Here is a 21,946-nt window from a genome sequence, read left to right as displayed (position 1 = left end):
TGTGCCCCCCACCCACCCCCCGACTTGCCGACGCCTCCTTCGCTCCACGTGGCAGCAAGCGGAGTGGCCTACCGACAAATCCCGAAACAGAACGAAGGCGTATTCTTTGGTTCTTTCGGTAAAGTCACGTAGATAGTAAAATAATTATTTTAAAAAGTTATTAAAAATGAAAAATAAAATGAAAACAAAAACCCACGATGTTTAGATCGCAACACAAGCGGTCGTCATCAAAAAAATAATATGTATATTTTCTATCTACGTGAATTTACCGAAAGGACCAAAGAATATGAATTCCTGCAGTCACGAAAGTTTCAAGTCAACATTGAGAACGAAGGCGCCTCGACATCACCGCGGTGGTGAATTTTTTCGCGCGCTTGGTCACGGGCACGTGTGAGGTTAATGCAGACTTGATGCCTTGCAAAGCGGTTTCTCTATTTGCTGTTTGAACATCTTAACACCTCCTGTTTCATTGCCAGAAAGGGTAACATCTATTATTGTTATTGTTAATGATGCCAAAAAAGGCCCCATAGATATAACCGCTTAACCCGAGCTGTAATTGCTCTGATGCTTGCATTGTCTTTGCAAAGTTTGCCTTTTGGCGTTTTCTGGTCTAACACTGTTAAGGCAAGACCAATCAGTTTCAAAGACAATGGATACATTAATCAGAGAATGTTTATGTGCATGTTTTGCGTGTCACATGTACGTGTGGTAAATGCAGACTTGATGACAGAACGGGTGAAGCCTAAGCTTATCGTTTCATCTCAGTCAGTCTACCCACAGTAGCTGGGTCTGTCCCGTGACCTCCTGCCAACAGCGAGTGTTCGACACTTCACCGTGGCCTTCAAGTGCACCTAGCCTGGCACAAGCCCGGTGGTGAAGTCACCGCCACTTAGTGGCAAATGGCGGTTGTTCTTGCTGTTGTTACATTGCTAGGGTCGTGAGAGATGGCCGCGACTTTGGGAGGCATTAATCCAGCAGTGAATTGACCCTGGATGATGACGTACATAAGAGAACATGTGCGTAAATGACAGACGTTTGGCCAAGTCTCTGCTAATGCATAATTAATAAATATCCGGTAAAAAACTGAGCGAAACAGCTATTGCTGAGAGACTCAAGGCAACTATACCTGGTGTAGGATAGCTATGGCTTACAAACAACAATTAAAAGACAGCTATTGTAGGTATAGACGATGTCAGATACAAGTCAGCTGTGGCAGCTACAGCCTGTCTGTGACAGATACAAGACAGCTGTGGCAGGTACAGCCTGTCTGTGACAGATACAAAACAGCTGTGGCAGGTACAGCCTGTCTGTGACAGATACAAGACAGCTGTGGCAGGTACAGCCTGTCTGTGACAGATACAATACAGCTGTGGCAGGTACAGCCTGTCTGTGACAGATACAAGACAGCTGTGGCAGGTACAGCCTGTCTGTGACAGATACAAAACAGCTGTGGCAGGTACAGCCTGTCTGTGACAGATACAAGACAGCTGTGGCAGGTACAGCCTGTCTATGACAGATACAAGACAGTTGTGGCAGGTACAGCCTGTCTGTGACAGATACAATACAGCTGTGGCAGGTACAGCCTGTCTGTGACAGATACAAAACAGCTGTGGCAGGTACAGCCTGTCTGTGACAGATACAAGACAGCTGTGGCAGGTACAGCCTGTCTGTGACAGATACAAGACAGCTGTGGCAGGTACAGCCTGTCTATGACAGATACAAGACAGCTGTGGCAGGTACAGCCTGTCTGTGACAGATACAAGACAGCTGTGTCCGGCACAGCACAGGGCACGGGCGCAGTCACGGCAGGCAAGCGGAAAGACCGAGCGACGCGCGAGGAGGAAGCGCTATGGCGAGCTATAATTCGAGAGCGAGGATCGATAGTGGCTTTTAAGTGGCAAGGAGAGGAGCAACAGAAATAATGCGGTGACAGCGGCATCGTCGCCTTACCCGTGCCGTCCTCAATCTCTGCGCCACCCATCCCGCCCGTCCCCCGGTCCAATTTTACAGCCGCGGCAGTAGCGGCGGCACCCCACATGACAGCTTAATTAGCTCCTCTGAGCTGCAGTTACAGCGGGACGCGTGCGTAGCGCATTTCCACGGAGCGCTCTCGGGGCATTTTACATTAAAGAAAAATTGTTCACTAAAAGTAACCCAGCAGAGCGAACTTTAAATTAAAATAAAAAAATCGTACTGTTGACTTTTTTTTGGTGGGGGTGGGAGTTCATTTTTTGGGGGGAGAAATGGCAGTCGTTATGATTCTATGCACTTCCATCGTGGTTTTTCTTTTCACTCGCGACAAGACTTTACAAAAAATAAAACTGAAAGTAAAAAAGTTAAACGAACTCGCTTGATTATTTTCGCTGCGGTGTGTGTGTTTTTTTTCCCCCGCTCGTTTTAAAAGCTTAACTCTCTTCTGAAAATCACTGGCAGTGTTCATTCTATTAAGGATGAAAATAGCCGTCGACGAAAGTGTTAATTTTGTGATTCTATCGTGAACAACGATTGCTAAGAGCGAATTAAAATCATCAATCGTGACTATGACTGCTGCCTACCGGCAAGGGCCACAGAGCGAGGCATGGCTATGGCTGGTCAAAGTTAACCGCTACTACTGCTACTAGTATTATTATTACTTGAACGATCCGAGTCTCAACGATCGCCGATGAAGACCAGACATCGTAATTGGCTCCTCGTGCACGTGGACGGATTTGCGCAACCAACGCTTAATAAATAAGAATGCATGCACTTAAACTTTGCTTTTGCGACCAGGACAGTGATATTTTGTATTTACCTATTTTCAATGAGAAAACGTGTGCATTTGTCTCATTGCTTCACGTAAAGTCTTGGTCACAAAAGCAAAGTTTGTGGGGATTAAAAGCCATTTTCTATACTTTTTAGGCATAAGCAATAAAAAAATAACACTTACTACCCAGGGACAAAAATCGTGTTACATAGTGTTATAGACCATAGCAGTCGATGATGATAATGATGAGGATAACAGCGATGAGGATGAGTCGATGACACTAAAGCATGCTCGACTCTAAGAAATCCACAGACGACGACTTGATTAAAAAAACAATCAACGAGTTGCTTTTTGTTCGTTGTTGTTTAACCAGACTGAGACTTCGGCTGAAATAGGAAAAAAAAAATGTTACTGGCTAACTAAACATCGACAATTACGTCGAACAGCAGCAGCAGCCACAACAACAACAACAACCTCTTGCCAAAGACACCGCGATCGCCGACAAAGGGCTCTCGACGGGGGGCTCTCGACGGACGATAAATGCCATCACCCTCCCGAGCAGACAATCTCCCTTCGCCTCTTAACGGACAGCACTGCATTCATCCACTCCCACCGGCGAATGAATGAGAGGGAAACAAGCTTCCGAAAGAAAGTAGTTGTCTCGTCAGAGTTGAGGTTCCCGTCTCATCAATCGGACGCCCGTTTAAGGTGCCGAGTCCTCGACGAGACGTATTTACCGAGCGGAATTACCTGTCAGCGTGCAGCAGTGGCAGCAGCTGCCACAGCGGTTGCCTGGCGGGTCAGCGGCCCCCACGGAACTTCTATTTATCCGGCAGGGTGTGTGTGCGGGTTACAGCGCAAAGGTGAGCCGACCGGTGAGGTCGCGTGCGGCGGGGTGGGGTAAAGTGTGGGTCAACGCCGAGGTGTTGACCCACACTCAAGATGGGCCGGACCCCCCCACCCCTCTTAGGGCGAAGGCCCTTCCACTTGCGGTGGTGCGAGCGTGCAATTGCAGGGGCCGCGCCTTTGACCTTGGCCTTCAACGCGCGTGCACTGCAGACGGTTGCGCACCGCACGGGGGGGGGGGGGGGCATGCGGCTCCGCGGCGAATAAGCGGGCAGAGCGAGCGTGCTTGGGAATATGAAGAGAGACGAGACGGGAGGAACGCGTGGATTCGAGAACACACGTCGCGTGTGAGAGACCATGTCATGGCCAGGAAGGAATGATGATGATGGTGGCTGTTAGGGATGATGGTGGTCGAGACGAAAGACGGAGTGGCAGCCAAAGGATGGAAGATACCGAGGAGCACGTCCAGCGAGGAGGTGGAACAAACCCACACATTAACAGATACACAGGCAAAGATACCCCGTAAAGCCTCAAAAGACCGTTGGGGCAAGTGCTGTTAGCGAGTAGCACCTATGAAGGCTGGAACGGGACACGAGGGGGTGGGTGGCCAGCACCGCGCTCCGCCGCCTTTGTCTCCCGAGTGACGATGTTTACACACCGCACCAGGTACTCATTTGAAGCTGACTCGACCTAGGGGAAAGCCCAGGACCAGTTCAGATAATCGTCACTGGTGTTGGCCGTGAGCGGGAATCGAACCCGGGTCGCCAGGTTCATAGCACAGCGCGCTAACCGCTACACTACCGCTCCCCACACAGACATACACACACGTACACACACCATACACACACACACGTACACACACCATACACACACACGTACACACACCATACACACACGTACACACACCATACATACATACATACAACAACAACAACCGCCATTCGCCACTAAGTGACGGTGACGTCACCACCACGCTTGTGCCAGGCTATGTGCACCCTGAGGCCACGTGAAGTGTCGAACGCCCGCTGGCAGGAGGTCACAGGGCAGACCCAGGTGCCACGGGTCGACTGACTGAGGTGACTGGCTGATGCACCACCTGTGCCCCCTACTGTGCCAACCTGCTGTGCTTTAGCCACCCGGCGCTCCGCTCGTTGTTCTGAGCGTCGCTCCTCCGTCCTCCGTTGTTGTTGGAGGGCGACTGCCTCCAACTGCCCAGTAGCATCCTTCATGAGCCTCCTCCACAGAGGCCGATCTTGACACCGCTGGTACCAGTCATCGGCAAGTCCACTCAGCTCCACGTCCTCCTGTACCACATCACTCCATCTCTTCTCTAGCCCGTGCCGCGCCCGCTTAGCCCCCTCGATCCGGCCAAACAAAAGCTGTTTCGGCATGCGGTGGCTGGGCATGCGGGCTACATGACCCAGCCATCGCAGCCTTGCCTGCCGGAGGAGCTCACCGATGGGACCCTGCCCAGATCTTTCAAGGATTTGTGAGCTCCTCACACAATCCAGTCTGGTTAAACCCAGGATGGATCGTAGGCAGGCCAGCCTAAATGTTTCTAACCGGCGAAGATGTTCCATTAGGGGGGTCCACGTTTCGCAAGCGTAGAGAAGGGAGGGAATGACCGTGGCCGAGAAGACCTGAAGCTTAGTGCGGAGCGACAGACCAGGTAGCTTCCACACAGCGTTACGCAACCGATGCAAAGATATTGCCGCTCGACTGATTCGGAGTGAGACCTCTGCTGTTAAACTGGAGCCAGTCATAAGCACACTGCCCAGGTATGGGAAACTCTCCACTCTCTCCACAACTGCCCCATCACCGATTGGGAGTTGTGGGGGTGGAGTGTCGATGGTACAAAATACCCAGGCAGGTGCTTAGTTTTGGTGGGGCTGATGGTAAGGCCCCACCTCTTAGTGGCACGCTCCAGTCTCAGCAGCAGCGTCTCCAACTCCTCCTCTGACTGAGCAGCTATTACCAAATCATCAGCATACATAACGTGGTTGAGCAATAGGGAGCCATCCCTTGACCGCACCCGGGCATCGATTAGCCTCCCATTATATCTGTACCATATGGAGATTCCCCCGGTACAGCTATTGAAGGCTTCACGAACTACGTGGTCAAAATAGATGTTAAATAATGTGGGAGCCAGAGGACATCCCTGTCGCACCCCAAGGTGTACAGGGAATGGCTCTGACTCCCGGCCACGTAGTTTTACCCGGGCCCGCTCACCATCATGAAGGTCCATACACACACACACACACGTACACACACCATACACACACGTACACACACAATACATACATACACACACACGTACACACACCATACACACACGTACACACACCACACACACACACCATATACACACGTACACACACCACACACACACACCATACACACACACACACACGTACACACACCATACACACACGTACACACACAATACATACATACACACACGTACACACACCATACACACGTACACACACCATACACACGTACACACACACACGTACACACACCATACACACACACACGCACACACGGGCAGCGACGGCGGTTGTTGATCGTTGGTGGCATCGTCACCAAGCACGACCATCGCCACCACTAACGACGCCCGCAGCGAACGGGAGATCGGATTCATCTCTGACACCGCCGCCAATGTTGCTGGGCATAATCATTAATGATGAGAGGGAGAGGCAGGACGCAGTCAATAAAAACTCAATTTCGTTCTCCGATGGGGTGGGGGTGGCGAAGCGGGTGGCTGGTGAGCGCTGCGATGGGGGAGATTTGATGTCGTTAATTCATTGACGTTGGCCCTTGCTTGATATAATGCGCGGCAGGATCGGGGTTGGGCGCTCGAGGTAAGGAGGAGCCTTTTGGGCCCTTATCGAGGCGCCACGTTCCCCCAACATCGACATCAGAGAGACGGATTGATTTATTTGGGCAGGATGTTCCGCGATTACATTTCTCGCCTGGCTCCGGCTTTGGTTGCTCTCTCTCTCTCTCTCCTTCGCCTCTCTCTCTCTCTGTCCGCTTCTCTCTTCCCGTGCCATGCGCCGCTGCGCTGCCAAACAACTGCCGAACACCAAAATAATACCGGCGGCGTTGACATTGAAAACCCCTGCCAGAGTTGGAGAGAGAGGTAGGTGGGACTGCAACTGGTGGAGATTTGTGCAAGAGTTAGAGACCGCGTGGACATCGATGGGAGGTTTTTTTGGGAAGTATCAAAATAACGAACAAAAATTACGTCGAGATATTATCCTTCCTGGCAATAAAAAAACAGGAGGTGTTAAGATGTTCAAGCAGCAAACAGACACCTTTTGCAAGGAATCACGTCTGCATTAACCACACGTACTTGTGGCAAAACATGCAAACGAACACGCTCTGATGATATATTGTCTTTGAAATTGATTGGCCTTCACCAGAGACGGCCTTTTCTGTGGCCTCGTCTCACCAGTGTTAGACCAAACAACGCCAAAAGGCCAATAATACAAAGACAATGCAAGTATCAAAACCTTTATAGCTCCTGTTGAGCAGTTATAATGCTCAAATATTTTTCCACTGTTTGCAAAAATTGGGGAGAGGTCGTGAGTCTTGAAGTGAGATTTGGATACTTAAAGCGAGCAATATGGACAGGTAAAGAGACAAAGGTGTAGAGAGACACAGAGGATGAGAGACAAGAATTGTGAGAAACAGAATATGTATTTATATTGGAGCAATCCGATGAGCTATAAAGCTCTTGTTCACAGATGTCCCAGAGGCAGACGTGGAGATGGACTCAGAGAGGTAGAGGCATCGGGGGAGATACACAAAAGACAGGCGTGGGTGGAGAGAAAACTACACAGAGGCTGATGCAGGCACAAAAACATACACAGAGGTGTATGTATGTTGAATTTCTTTTGCACCGTACGTAGCCAACCGTGCAAATCGGAAGTGCGGGGGGAGGACAACAAACTAATCACGAAAAGCAGTTATAAAGAAATGCATTTTCAATCTAGATTATTTAAAAGTGCAGAGCCCCAGTTATTTTTTTATATATCGGAAGGAAGAGCGTTCCAGACGGCCGCAGAAGCGCATCTTAAAGCGCGCGATGCGGTGGCCACCGTCTTTGTTCGATGGTTAGCGGCCAAAAGCCGCTGCTGCTGCGAGGATGACCGAAGCATCGCGTGATGGTGGTTTATGTTCCTTGACGAGATCAGCGAGGCGTTGTGGTCCATTCGTGCTCGGCGAGCACTGGGGCGGACATCGTGCCCGTCACGACGCACGCCAGAGTAACGTGTACACCCAGCGGGTTTGGTGAACACACGTTCACGCGTATTTAAGCGACCGTCACCTTCTAAGGGGGGGGGGGGGTTACTGTCGTCAGTCGTGTCGAGTTGCGTAAAGGAGCGCGATGTTCTTGCCCGGGTGTTTACTCTGCGGAGACTGTCGAGCGTTGAAGGCATCAGCCGCCAGGCGCATCCGCAAGGCAGCAGCGCTGTTGACGGAAGCCGTTGCGGGCGGAGTGCGACGCGTGACTTGTAGCTTCGAGTAAACAAGGAGACCTAACGCAAGCCTGGCACGGTTGTGGCAGATGCGGCGCAAATCCATGTCAGCAGCAGAGATAGTGGATACTTGATGATGATAATAATGATGGTGGTGGTGGTGATGATGATGATGCACAAATGGGAAAAACAATCTCTGGCATTGTTCGGCGAATGTGATCACCACCCAGAACAGCACCATGGAACTCGTAACTCATTTGTTAAGAACTGCGGTTTGTTTTTAGATTGTTGTCCTGCACCCCGAACCTCAGATTAGCACGGTTGCCTACGTACGATGGTAAAGAAGTTCAACGTACATGCACATGCGTGACGTAGAGCTCAATGCCCCGATTCACAAACACGAAGGAGGAGGAGCCGTCATCGTCATCACCATCGCAGCGACGATTCGCCACCCCGCTACTCCTAATTCAATAACTCGAGCTCATCAACCACCTCGATGTAAAACTCTCAGCCGCTGCTCTCTACGTCAGAAGCAGAAGAAGAAGCTTGGACAGACCGCGTCACTGGGCTGCTACGATGGCCGCTGGTCGAGACTGAAATCGGAGCGGCAGCCAAGGGAATGGGACGCGTGCCGAGAGGCCTTCCAACGGAGGAGATGGAACGAGACCAACTCGGCGGATTTGTTTCACCACAAGATCGCGAGAGGCGGTGGCGGCGGCTTGCGGAGGACTTCATCCAGCAGTGGATCGACCACGATGACCAATTAACAACGCATTTCTATTTAGGCGATCTAACCCCAAAAACCTGTATTGTGGATGATGACTATGATGGCTCAAAGCAATCCGCGGTGCAAACCAAAGCCACCCAAGAGTAATCGAACGAATTAACAGGCTGATTAAATATTGACGCATTGCTTGCCTTATTGATTCCTTCCATTATTTCCGTGCGTTATTTTTTTTATATATAAGCCGTTTGTTTTTTGTAAATTGCCGAGTTCACTGTTTGAGCAATTTGCTTAGCCGGCCATTACGCCCGTTCATGCATTTCCAGGACAATATAACGCTTTATATTACGAATGGCCGTGGGGTGTGGGGGGAGGGGTGAGGGGTGGGGAGTAATTTGACCAATTACCCTGGCACACAAAAGCCCGGCGTTTTTGTAATGTGGGATAATGGGATCATCAAGGCCTTGTCTCGACGTGGACGTTAATGCTCACGGCCTTGGCACAAATTGGAAGCCCTCCTCTCTGTAACTCACCCCCATAGTCGCTGACCGCAGATGCCCTTGGGCTACGGCTAAACAACAGGGGGCTTCACTGGCCGCCACCGAGACAATATTGCAATTCACGCGACTGAGAATATGAATGGGCGTTATTATAAACTGGGGGGTGCAGTGCGGGGAATGGGGGGGGGGGGGAGTGGCTTGTGAGCTCCCGATGCTATGCAGGGTCTTGATATTGGCTGTCTGAATCCCATGCGTAGGCAACGTAGCCCGGGGAGGATTCCTAGAAGCGCCTTCGATCCGACCCGGTGAGGCTCCGTCATTAACGCCGCAATGTTAAGAATGTGCCTTAGTCTGGCTCTGTGAGCCTCAAGCGTTTCCACTCTCACCCTCAGAATGCATGACTGTGCCTTGCCTTGGCTCTGTGAGCCTCAGTCATACACACTGTGATGCTAACGATGATTTAATGTGACTTAGTCTGGCTGAATGAGCCTCAAGCGTTACCTCTATCATGCTAACAGTTCTTCAAGGTGCATTCGTCTGACTCTGTGGTGCACGGCCATCGACATTTAAATTGGAATCTTAAAGCTGCCTGAGTCTTGCTCAAAGAGATCCTTCGATGTGGTTCATGTTACTGTGCCAACGGCATCAACTGCAGGCCACCTCCCACGTAAGGTGCGAAAGCAGTTCAACATGCAGTACGTCGCGAGAACCGTGTGAGAAATTGCAGCGTCTTCGCGATGCGTCCATCCGGCTGTGGACGGACCGTGGCTCAACGATCCTCGAAAGACCCCGGATGCTGGCGCGGCCTCAACGCTTTGGACCTGTCACCGACGGTTGAGTCCATCGACGGGTCGCGTGTGGTGGCGCACAGTGTGGGCACTCCGGCCTTCGAATGAGCATGCCCGGCGTGCTAACATCGCCCCAAATACCCATTCTCACAGCAGTGGCGTGAGCAGGCGATTGCGGGGCTGCGCCTTCACCCTCGCCCTTTGGACGATCACGAAGGGCGGGGAGGGGGGTGGTGTAACACGTGCGTTGTGTGCGCGGCCGCCCGTGTTAAGTGCCCGCTCTGTGTGTCCGTGTGCTTCCTGTGCCCGCGTGGTTACAGGCTTGGCAAATCCCTGGCCGCACCGGGGCTGAGCGCTCCGCTAGGAGTCTGCCACAGCTTTAATGTGTCCCGACACTGGTAAGGAATTGCAAGTGTGAGGTGCTCTGTGCACTGATTGCGTGTGGGGTGAGGAGTGGGGGAGGACTCTCGAGAGATGCGACGTTTAATGCCACAGCGAGATGCAAGCTGCGTGCTGTGGCTCCCCACACAGCAGCGTGCATTTATTTATTATTTGAAACAACACTCGCTCGCCCCTCAGGAAAATCTCACGAGTCTCGTGACTTTGTATTCTGGAGGGGGGGGGGGGGGATGATTGCTGTGTAGATCCCCACGGGGTGATTGTGCAAACATGGAATAACCTGAGGCCGTGTGGCCAGCACACGTCGGCTCCGACTCTTGCGAATGACCCCAAGGGATCTTTGACGTCCACCGTGGGTAAAGAAGACGACGCGGGACATCATAACGATCATTAACCTCGCAGTAATAACCAGGGCGGACGTCAGATTCGAACCGTGAACATCCGCAACAGGCGGCGACCGGTGCGGCTGTTGCAGGAACACTCCCGGAGGCTTCCTCGAGCGACGCTCAGCCTCAGCAGAGTCGAGAAGGAGGAGAAGGTCGATCCTTGCAGGAGCGGGTGTCCAACTCAACGTATCGGCAAGCGGAAGGACGCAAGCGACAGAAGTCCCCACCCTTCCTCCTCCTCCTCCTCCGCCTGCCGCTGCTCCTCTCAAGTGGATCTCAATTTTTCGCGACAGCCACAACCGCAGCGCCATTCATCTGACTGCGCCAGGGATCCACTGCGGGGATTGGAATCTAAGGCGTTGTGAGTTCGTCGTTAATAAACACGGCACAAGAGGTGGTTAATCATGACAGCAGAGGGCCGTGATTTCCGTGGGGGGCTGGGGGGGGGGGGACTCCCTCACCACCCTTCCCCCCACCAATGCCAGCGCTAAGCAAGCAGGAGGCACTCTCTGTGAGGGTTAGACCTGCGCCGACGTGACACACTCTGAGCTGGACCGTTTCTACGTCTGCCGTTCACAATCGAAGCGTGTTTCTGTTCCGCAGCGACAATCAACTCTCATGTGAGTGACCGAGAGACTGACCGAGCGACCGAACGAGCGACCGAGCAAGCGAGCGACGGAGCGACCGAGCGAGCGACCGAGCGACCGACCTCGGACACGTTGACGCGGCCCTCCTGGAAGGTGCAGCTGTGGGGGTTGTCGGTGCACACGTGGCGATACTTGCACCAGTGGCAGGGGTAGGGGCTCCCCACGCAAGACAGGCACCTGCGGGATGGCGGCGGTGACGTCAGACAACGAACGTCATGCTAGAGGCTGCGTCGTTGTACATCATCACGGTCGCCGTCATCGTCATCATCGACGTCATCATCGTAATTATCATCATCATCATAATCAATGGGTGGTGCTACCAAGTAAAGTGGATTGTCTCTATGATGGTTTGGGTGGGGTGTAATGAGATGGACGCTTGAATATATTAAGAAATACAAATACATCCTCCACCTTGAGTAGACCCTTGGGGTGATGGCCAGGACCATCCCTGGCCGTCTTTGCCTCCCAAGTGCTGACGTTTACACACTGCACCAGGTGACTCATTTACGGATGAGTTGACCGAGGGGAGGCCCAGGACCGGTTTAGATATTTGTCACTGATGTTGGCCGTGGGCGGGAATCGAACCCAGGTCGGCGGGTTCGTATTGCAGCGCGCTAATCGCTACGCTACAGCTTACCCAACGAAGAACACTGACCTACACAAACACACCCTGCGCATATACTACACACGCGCACGGATGCCACGTGCACATCACGCGAAGGAGGCGTGTTTTGCGAGTGCCGGCGAGCCGCGAGCAGTGGGCGACTCACGACTGGTGCTCGCTGCAGTTGAAGAAGGTGAGGTCGGTCCCCACGAACTCGAGTCCCGTCTCGCGAGAGCGGAGCTGCAGTCGCACCACCCTCGTGCCCTCTGACAACGTGGAGCGGACACAGGTCAAGGTCAAGAGGTCATCGCGCTGACGCCCACCACCGCTATCCATCTCTCGCAATTGGTTAGACGCAGCGAAGGGGCCGTTAGACACCAACGTCAGTCGGTCAGTGGATCAACGGGTCACCGGCTGCTCAGTAGATCAATCGGTCGGTCGGTCGGTCGGTCAGTCAGTTGTTCATTGGTCAGTTGGTTCGGCAGTCGGTCAGCCAATCAGTCGGTTAATTAATCAGTCAGTTGTTCATTAGTCAGTTGGTTGCACAGTCGGTCAGCCAATCGGTCAGTTAATTAGACAGTTAGTTGTTCAATGGTCAGTTGGTTGGGCAGTCGGTCAGCCAATCAGTCGGTTAATTAGTCAGTCAATTGTTAATTGGTCAGTTGGTTGCGCAGTCGGTCAGCCAATCGGTCGGTTAATTAGACAGTCAATTGTTCATTGGTCAGTTGGTTGGGCAGTCGGTCAGCCAATCGGTCGGTTAATTAGTCAGTCAGTTGTTCATTGGTCAGTTGGATGGGCAGTCGGTCAGCCAATCGGTCGGTTAATTAGTCAGTCAGTTGTTCATTGGTCAGTTGGTTGCGCAGTCGGTCAGCCAATCGGTCGGTTAATTAGTCAGTCAGTTGTTCATTGGTCAGGTGGTTGCGCAGTCGGTCAGCCAATCGGTTAATTAGTCAGTCAGTTGTTAATTGGTCAGTTGGCTGGACAGTTGGCTGAGCAGTCGATCGGCCAATTGGTCGTTAAGTTTGTCAGTCAGAGGGTCCGACGGTCAGGTGATCGGTCAGTCGGTTGATCGGTCAGTTGCCCGATCAGTTGGTGAGCCAGTGGGACGGCAAGCTGGCCCGGTCGTACCGGGCTGGACGGCGATGCCCTGGATCTGCTTGTGTGACGGCGAGAGACACGTGATGCTGCCCTCGCCGAGCTGCCCCTCCACCTCGGCGTGGACGCCAAAGGTGCAGTTCACTCCGCCCGACAGCTCGGGAGCGTTCTCCGCCGTGATCACGAGCTGCGTGACACACGCGGACAAGATCGACACATGCGGACAAGCGAACACATCGAAACACAGATGGACCGAGACGTGGACACAACAACGGCGCACAGACACGCCGACACACAGACACACAGACACACCGATGCGTGGACACGTTGACATACCGATACAACACCGACACATGGACGCACCGACACACGGAAACACAGACGCCCAGACACACCGACGCATGGACACGCAGACAGATCAACACACGGACATCCAGACACACCGACACACTGAACTGACACACCGACACAGCGACGGACAGACAAATCGATGGAGTGATCGACGAATGGACCCATGACGAGATGCAGACAAACAGATGAACAAAATGCCACGTAAAAATGGATTTGATGGACTACCAATAATCGTGTGCATGATTGTCAACTGCGTAATCTGATGGTGTCACCTAAAAAAGACACCGCTGATGAAGGAGAGGGGACGCCACCCCGACGCTCCACCTCTACTCACGGATCAAGAGCCCTCGTGCGGAGTGCCGGTGTTACGACGTGAATGGGGTATGTGTGAGGTCATCTGGGATGGATGATGAAGCTTGAGCAATGAGCTTGGCCTTGGGCAGAAAACTTGAGAGTGGTGACTCAACCATAAGAATGCGCGCTCACACACACGCACGCGCACACACGCGCGCACACACACGCACACACGCGCGCGTACACACACACACACACGCACACACGCGTACACACACACACACACACGCACACACGCGTACACACACACACACGCACACACGCGTACACACACACACACGCACACACGCGCACACACACACGCACACACACGCGCGCACACACACACACACGCGCGCGCATCGACGCGTGCGTGCGTGCGTCCTCCCAAAATGTTTTAGTGGTCACTAACAACACTGCAGGGTCAAGTGCGATTAAGCGCTGACCGCGTGCGGTGCTGAAGTCACGCATGGGACGGTCTCCATCTCATCGCAGCCTTTGTACCCCGGACTCCCAAGAGATGCTGAATCGTTGAGCGCTACCACATTCACACGTTCACGCTATGTGTTCACAGACGCATACGAACAACAGACAAAGATACCCCGTGCAGCCTCCATAGGTTGCTGGGGCAGAGTGCTGTTTGTGAGCACCCGTGAAGGCCGATACGGCACACGATGGGGGTTGGGTGGCCAGCACCACGCACGATCACCTTTGTCTCCCCAGTGGAGATGGGGTTTTTTTAACGCAATGCGCCAGGTACTCATTTGAGGCTGAGTCGACCTAGGGGAGACCCAGGACCAGTTCAAATAATCGTCACTGGTGTTGGCCTTGATCGGGAATCGAATTCGGGTCGCCAGGTTCGAGGCGCGTTAAACAGTTACACTATCGCTCCTCCCGCACACACGCGTACAAGCACAAACATCCCCCGTAAGGCCTTGACAGACTGTTGGGGTAAGTGCTGTTCACGTGCGCGCGCGTACATGTACCCACGCACAGACACGCACGTGCACAGGACCCACCTTCTCGTACTTCAGCAATCACACAAATGCTTAACCCCCCCACCAACTCTACCCCCCGCCACGCCCCTCAAAAAAACCGCTCTCTTTCACACAAATGAAGCCACTTTTGCAATCAGGCACAATCACAATGCGCCATCAGGGGAGTGGCCACGCCACGCGCTCTCGCGCAATCACGCGCGCATTCACTCGGTCGGTTCATTCTTCGCTCGGCTCATTCGTTCGATCATTCACTGAAAGAGAGAATTCCATCGCTACGCGGGCACCGGAGTGTGCGTATTGTCCGTCGTGCAACTCTACGCCCATCAGCGCGACCCTTCTGTGCGCGTGTCTGTGTGCGTGCGTGCGTCTGTCGGTGCGCGTGTCTGTGTGCGTGCGTCTGTCTGTGTGCATGTCTGTGTGCGTGCGTCTGTCTGTGTGCATGTCTGTGTGCGTGCGTCTGTCTGTGTGCATGTCTGTGTGCGTGCCATGTGTATGCGGGATGGGGAGCGGTAGCGCGCTGCGCTACGAACCTGGTGACCCGGGTTCAATTGCCGCTCACGGCCAACACCAGTGACGATTATCTAAACTGGTCTTGGGGCTCCCCTAGGTCGACTCAGCCTCAAATTAGTACCTGGTGTGATGTGTAAACATCGTTACTAGGGAGACAAAGGCGGCCTGGCGTGGTGTTGGCCACACACCCGCTCGTGTGCCGTGTCGGCCTGTATAGGTGCTTGCTAACAGCACTTGCCCCTACAGTATGTTAAGGCTACAAGGGGGCTCTTTGTCTTTTTTGCCATGTGTATGACCAATAACGATGATGAAAATATTAAACGGGTCCCCTGGGCCTCCCCTAGGACGACTCAGCCTCAAATGAGTACCTGGTGTGATGTGTAAACATCGCCGCTAGGGAGACAAAGGCGGCCAGACGTGGTGCTGGTCACCCACCCCTTCGTGTGCCGTTCTGCCTTCATAGGTGCTGCTCGCTAAAGCACTTGGTCCAAAAGTGTGAATTACTACGGGGAGGATCTTTGTCATTGTGTAAATAAATGCTTGTTGTATCCTTGGCACACCAGGGGAAGAGGATTCGAGTCAATGATGTAATACACAGGGAAAAGTTAAAGGAACGGGAAAGGGAAGAGCTCATGAATGGGAAATAAGAGGATGGGAAAGGAACGGAGAAAGGGGAGCAGAGAGTGAGGAGAGATGAGGAGAGGGAGGAGGGAGAGGCTGCATCAGGGCCTCGACGCTGCTGCTGCTGCTGCATGGAGGAGGAGCGGCGTCTGTTTTCACAGCGGACGGCGGGGAGAGCGGAGGGGTTCAGAGTGGGGGTGGCCACGCGGAAGCCACGTGATGTAGGGGAGGCTTGAGCTGATTTAGATATAGGGGTGGATGCCTATGGATGGTGAGGGGAAAGTTTCAGAGTGGGGGTGGTCACACAGAGGGCGCGAAATATTCGTGAGGCTTGAGCTGATTTAGATATATATAGAGGTAGAGAAACTATATACAGATGAGAGTCAAAAGGGATTCAGAATGGAGGTGGCCACACAGGAGTCACGTGATTTACGGGAGGCTTGAGCTGACTTAGAGAGATGTGTTTGTGCGCGCGTGCACGCCTGTGTCAGTATGTTCGTACATTGTGCAATGATGACCCACTTCACACCGAAGCGTGGCCATGTGTGGACACAGAAACGGATCAGTCGCGAGTCTCCGACAGACATCTCCAATTGTTTATCGATCTTATTGTCTATGATAAAAAAAAAGTGCGTGTTTACACCCCGCAAAGCCATAACAGACTTGTGGGTGCAAGTGCTGCTAAAGAGTAGCACTTTACGAAGGCCGGCACAGCACACGATGGGGGTTGGGTGGCAGCACCACACCCAACAAAGACAAAAGATCCCCCGTGTAGCCTTAACAGACTGTTGGGGCAAGTGCTGTTATCGAGCAGGTATAAAGGCCGACACGTCACACGATGGGGGTTGGGGTGGTCAGCACCACGCCCGGACGCATTTGGTCTCCCCAGTGGCGATGTTAACAATCACAGACATTCGCAAGCTGGCTAAGAAAAAAAAGTAACACGAATGAAATAACATTGCTCCCCGAAAGGAAAAACAATATTCAATAGGCGACGTTTGGGGCAAATGGCCCTTCTTCATGGAACACACACTCACATATGAACGATCGCTCGCCAGTGCCGGATTAAGCTAGTGCGGGGCCTGTAGCATATGCTATGAAGGGGCTCAAAATAAAATAAAAACACTTAAATACTCGCATAGTAAAGTAATTGTATTATTTCATTCGCTATACAGCCAGACAATACGACAAATCGCTAACCTTAAACATCCAGTCGTTCGTAAAAGTTGAAGGCAGTATAGTACTATAGCAATAGAGCAAGTGCAGAATCACTGAACCGGAATTGATAGCTTGAAAGCATTTAGCTCGGGGCCCTTGAAAGTGCGGGGCCCGTGGCTACTACACGTGTAACGACTGTTGCTACTGGGATAATCAGGCACTGTCGCTCGCTGGTACCGGCACGCTGGAAGCGCTGACGGAGACGCTGACGGGCCGCACGTGAAGGCGCACGCACTCCGCGGGGAACTCCGCGAACCGTCTGGGCTCCTCGGCGCGTGGACACAGCTCCCTCCTCGAGCACCTGGCACCCAGTAGCAGCAATAGCAGCAGAAGCAGCAGCAGGAGCAGCAGCAATAGCAGCAACAGCAGCAGAAGCAGCAGCAATAGCAGCAGTGCGAGCAGCAACAGCAGCGGCAACAGCAGCAGCATGAGGAGCAGCAGAAGCAGCAGCAATAGCAGCAGCAGCAATATCAGCAATAGCAGCAGAAGCAGCAGGAGCAACAGAAGTAGCAACAGGACATTTAGAAACGTGCGTTTAAAGTATTTGGCTGCTATACATTTCTTTCATTTGTGGCCGAGTTGCTTCTGAAAAAGAGCTATATGGCTCAGCGGGCCTTACCTGGTAAAATAAAAACAAAGTTTAAGATTTTTTTAGATGCCAATCAGCAGCCTGGAATTTGTTTTGCATGCATGGTTTGGCCAGTTCTATTAAATGGGTGTTTGGCTTCAATGTGTGCGAGGAAACCGCAGTGTCAGACTAAACGTCCAGAAGGCTGAGGACATCAATTTATAGATGCAGCTCAATGAACTGTGCTGGCATTGACGGGCCAGGCGTGTCGCAATTGTCATCAGCAGCGTGGCCAAAACGTGCCCAAGTCTCGCCGTGACCACGTGGTTGGTCGGTGGCACTAAAATTCGAAAATTCCACGTCTCTATGGCAGCGGCCAGGATGTCCTTTGGCACAACAAATCGCGATGGTTCGCTGCCGAGCCGAGCAATCTCGCCAGGTTGTTTTGGGGTTGTGGGCCCACGTGCAGTTCCGGCACGATGCGATGTCCGACGTTTCGCTCCCCACGTGCTAATGCCCGGGGACACGGGGGGGGGGGTGGGGGAGCTTCTTCTGAAATTGCTGCAGAAGCTCCCAGCGTGTGGAACGAAACGTCGGACACCGTTCCGAACACCGCGTGGCACGACCCCCCAGCACAAAACACACACCGCAGAGCTACACAGCAGCTGGACATCTGTGAAAAATATCTTTACAGCTCATTGGATTCCTCCAGTCTAAATAAAGATTCTGATCCTGCAGCGCAACCGCAATAACATCACCAGGCGGTACTCATTTTAGAGACCCTGGAGCGATGTTGCTTGATGATTGGCAGTGATTATGGTGGTGGTCGTGGTGTTAACGGTCGTGGTGAAGGAGCAGAACCGATCGTGGCCCTCATTTGAACTCGAGGTGTGGTGATTGGAAGGCTCCCCCCTGCTGGTCTACCTGCTGAGCAATAACCAAGTGAGCTTCGAAATAACACGACGTTCAAAAGAAGCGGTTAAATGACACGTGAAATGTGAAACCTGGAGGGGGAAAAAAAATCAAGATAATCGATGGCTATCACGGCCGACGCCCAGGTGTGATGTTGGCAAGGTGGGAGTCTCGATTTGCAGTAATGGAGGGTGGTGTTGGGGGGGGTGGAACAGATAGAGCAGCTAACTCGGCAAGACATGCGTTGTGGCATGTGAAGCACGGTGAAAGAGAGGGGGGAGGAAGCCAAGGAATAAATACATAAATCTGAAACAACTCGCGAAACCTTGTAGAACATAACCCATAACTGACTCGGTGTGGCACGCACGCACGCACACACACACAAAATTGAGAGCGCTTGACTCAATGTCGCGACAATTACTCGCCAATTAGTGTTCTCGAATTTTCTCCAGGACACGCAATCAGTCGAGGTAATCATCGGTTCTGATTGGCGGTCACAGGCAATTAAATCTGGCGGCAGGCGAAGATTCAATTTCAGCCCGAAGATTGCCACCATTCTCGATGGAACTGTCTACAATGTATTTTAAAATATGGCTCCGCATGTGTTTGGCTAGCAAACAGCGTATGCCGATGAGTGAAAAAGTAAATTTCACCCAAACAAATAAATAATGCATCGTCGCGGCCATGCGTATATTTAGGAGTTTGGATTTCCCAGTTTAAGAAGTACAAAACATGTTTATCGCTGGAAAGATCCGGCCCGTGAAGAAAACGCAGACTCATTGGCACGTTGACACAGGACTTCGGATAACAAGTAGAATAATGATTTGAATATTTCTTCAGCATGGGTTGAGTAATTTAACATTGTCTTGTGATGAATGTTGTTTTCCAGTAACGTCCGATCTGAGATTGGACGGAATCGGTCATACATTCTGACACAAAAAGGACGTGCACATTTTGATTTAAAGCTTTCGTGACTGCAGGGATTCATATTCTAGGTTATTTCGGTAAAGTCACGTAGAATGAGAATACAATAATAAATATAAAACAATAAAATTCTCACGACGTTTCGACTGCAACACAAGCAATCATCATCAGGTGTGAAAACCACAACAAGAAATTTTTAAAAAAGTGGCTTTCAATTTTTTTTTTTAAAAAGTGGCTTTCAAATTTTCTTGTTGTGACTTTACCGAAAGAACCAAGAATATGACGTGCACATTTTTTGTCATCATCTTTCCAAATCCTGCTGCTGTTGTGGCATACAGGTTAAGAGCGCGCGGAAGCCAGCACCTCTGAGAACCTCGGTTCGAATCCAGATTTCAGCCACCGCCTGTGATCAAACTGGGTTCTCAAGTGTAGCGAGTTGGCGTTTCAAGTTTACAAGCGAACGTTTCTTGAAACCAGGCGAGAACTCAAGAGACCAGGTTGAGTCCCACATTCGCAACAGAGACCTGAGCAATGAATCTGCCAGTAGGTAGCGGGGGTAGGGGGGGGGACACACGTAGAATTTAGGAAAAATGTTGCACAAAGAAGAAGACTTGATGATGTGAAAAGAAGGAAATGGGCAATATTTCGATACATATAGAGGATGGACAACAACTGGAAAATAAAAAGTGTGTTGTTGTTAGGAAATAAATATTAAAAATACTTTTAAAAAACACGCCTTAATGAAATGTACCGCACTCGTAATGGCAGAACTCCACGCAGCTTGCCATAACGTAAGGGACCGTGGTGATTTACAGGCAACGTGAGTTGAGCGTGGACAATTAGACCCGTAAAAAAGATTTTAAAATGTATACATTTTTATTTTTAATGATAGAATATAGTATTGTCATCAGTATGACATACCTACACCAAGTTTGCAGTCGATACATTGGGAAGACGGTTGAAATTGAGTTACAAGATTTGAGGATACAACAGACAGAGTGAGTTAAATAAATGCGTGTAAAATGTTTAAAAATATATATTTTTATTTTTTAATGATATAATATAGTCTTGTCATCAGTATGACATAAGCATACCAACTTTGCAGTCGATAGCACATTGGGAAGTGGGTAAAAAATTGAGTTGCAATATTTTTTTAAGGATACGACAACAGACGGAGTGAGTTAAATAAAAAAAAAGCATGTAAAATGAAAGGAACCAGAAAGAGAGGAAGACCGAACAGCAACTGGCTTGACGACTACGACGTAAGAGATTGGTTCCAGCAAGATGTGGCCACATCTTGAGCCTATTGGCACAAGACAAAGAGGAAAGTGGAAACGAATGAGGAAATGTGTAGTGGACACCTCCGTGCTATCTGCTCGTGAATAGTGATGATGATGATGAAGCGGGGGCGGGGGGGACGATGACTGCCACTGTGTATAACCTGAAATTGGTGATTTGCAGTGTAATTTTGGGGAATTTGGAAAATGTAAATCCTCACACCTGCACACAATGGCCTAACTCTTAAGTATTTTTTTTTATTAATCTCAGCTGTTAGAATTAAAAAAAAATCAGGTGGGGAAGTGCTGCCCTCTTGTGTGGTGAAGAGGTCAAGATGAAGGTCACTTGAAGTTATCTCAGAGGCAAGTTCTGTCATATCCACTTCCGTGGACCGGTCTCTAACATGGAGAGGGGGGGGGTAGTGGGGGGAGGGGGTTGAACAGCCCCCGAGAGCATTCCCAAAGGATGTTACATCTCGGGGGAGTGCCGCCAATACAGTGAGGGAAAAAAAGTATTTGATCCCCTGCTGATTTTGTACGTTCGCCCACTGACAAAGAAATGATCAGTCTATAATTTTAATGGTAGGTGTATTTGAACAGTGAGAGACAGAATAACAACAAAAAAATCCAGAAAAACGATTTCAAAAATGTAATAAATTGATTTGCATTTTAATGAGGAAAATAAGTATTTGACCCCCTCTCAATCAGAAAGATTTCTGGCTCCCAGATGTCTTTTATACAGGTAACAAGCTGAGATTAGGAGCACACTCTTAAAGGGAGTGCTCCTAATCTCAGCTTGTTACATGTATAAAAGACACCTGTCCACATAAACAATCAATCAATTAGATTCCAAACTCTCCACCATGCCCAAGAGCAAAGAGCTCTCCAAGGATGTCAGGGACAAGATTGTAGACCTACACAAGGCTGGAATGGGCTACAAGACCATTTCCACTATGAGACCTCCTTTGCCAGTAGCAAGATATAGTAATAGGTTTTTACCCTATTATCTGGCACA

At 51.0% G+C, this 21,946-nt stretch overlaps 1 protein-coding gene across 1 annotated transcript in view; it reads right to left on the bottom strand.

The window, feature by feature from the left end:
• The window catches only part of LOC116947521 (plexin-A2-like), a 300,758-nt gene that overhangs the window by 112,678 nt on the left and 166,134 nt on the right, over positions 1 to 21,946 (bottom strand). The window contains 4 exon segments of the mRNA XM_032963364.2: positions 11,583 to 11,697; positions 12,291 to 12,390; positions 13,253 to 13,406; positions 17,428 to 17,551. Coding sequence (XP_032819255.2) covers positions 11,583 to 11,697; positions 12,291 to 12,390; positions 13,253 to 13,406; positions 17,428 to 17,551 — 493 coding nt within the window.

This window comes from Petromyzon marinus, chromosome 30, assembly GCF_048934315.1.
Source record: "Petromyzon marinus isolate PM22_M1 ecotype Great Lakes invasive population chromosome 30, UKy_Petmar_22M1.pri1.0, whole genome shotgun sequence".
NCBI classification, from domain to species: Eukaryota; Metazoa; Chordata; class Hyperoartia; order Petromyzontiformes; family Petromyzontidae; genus Petromyzon; species Petromyzon marinus.
Note: the sequence above shows the minus strand (reverse complement) of the source record. Positions and strands in the feature narration are given on the sequence as shown.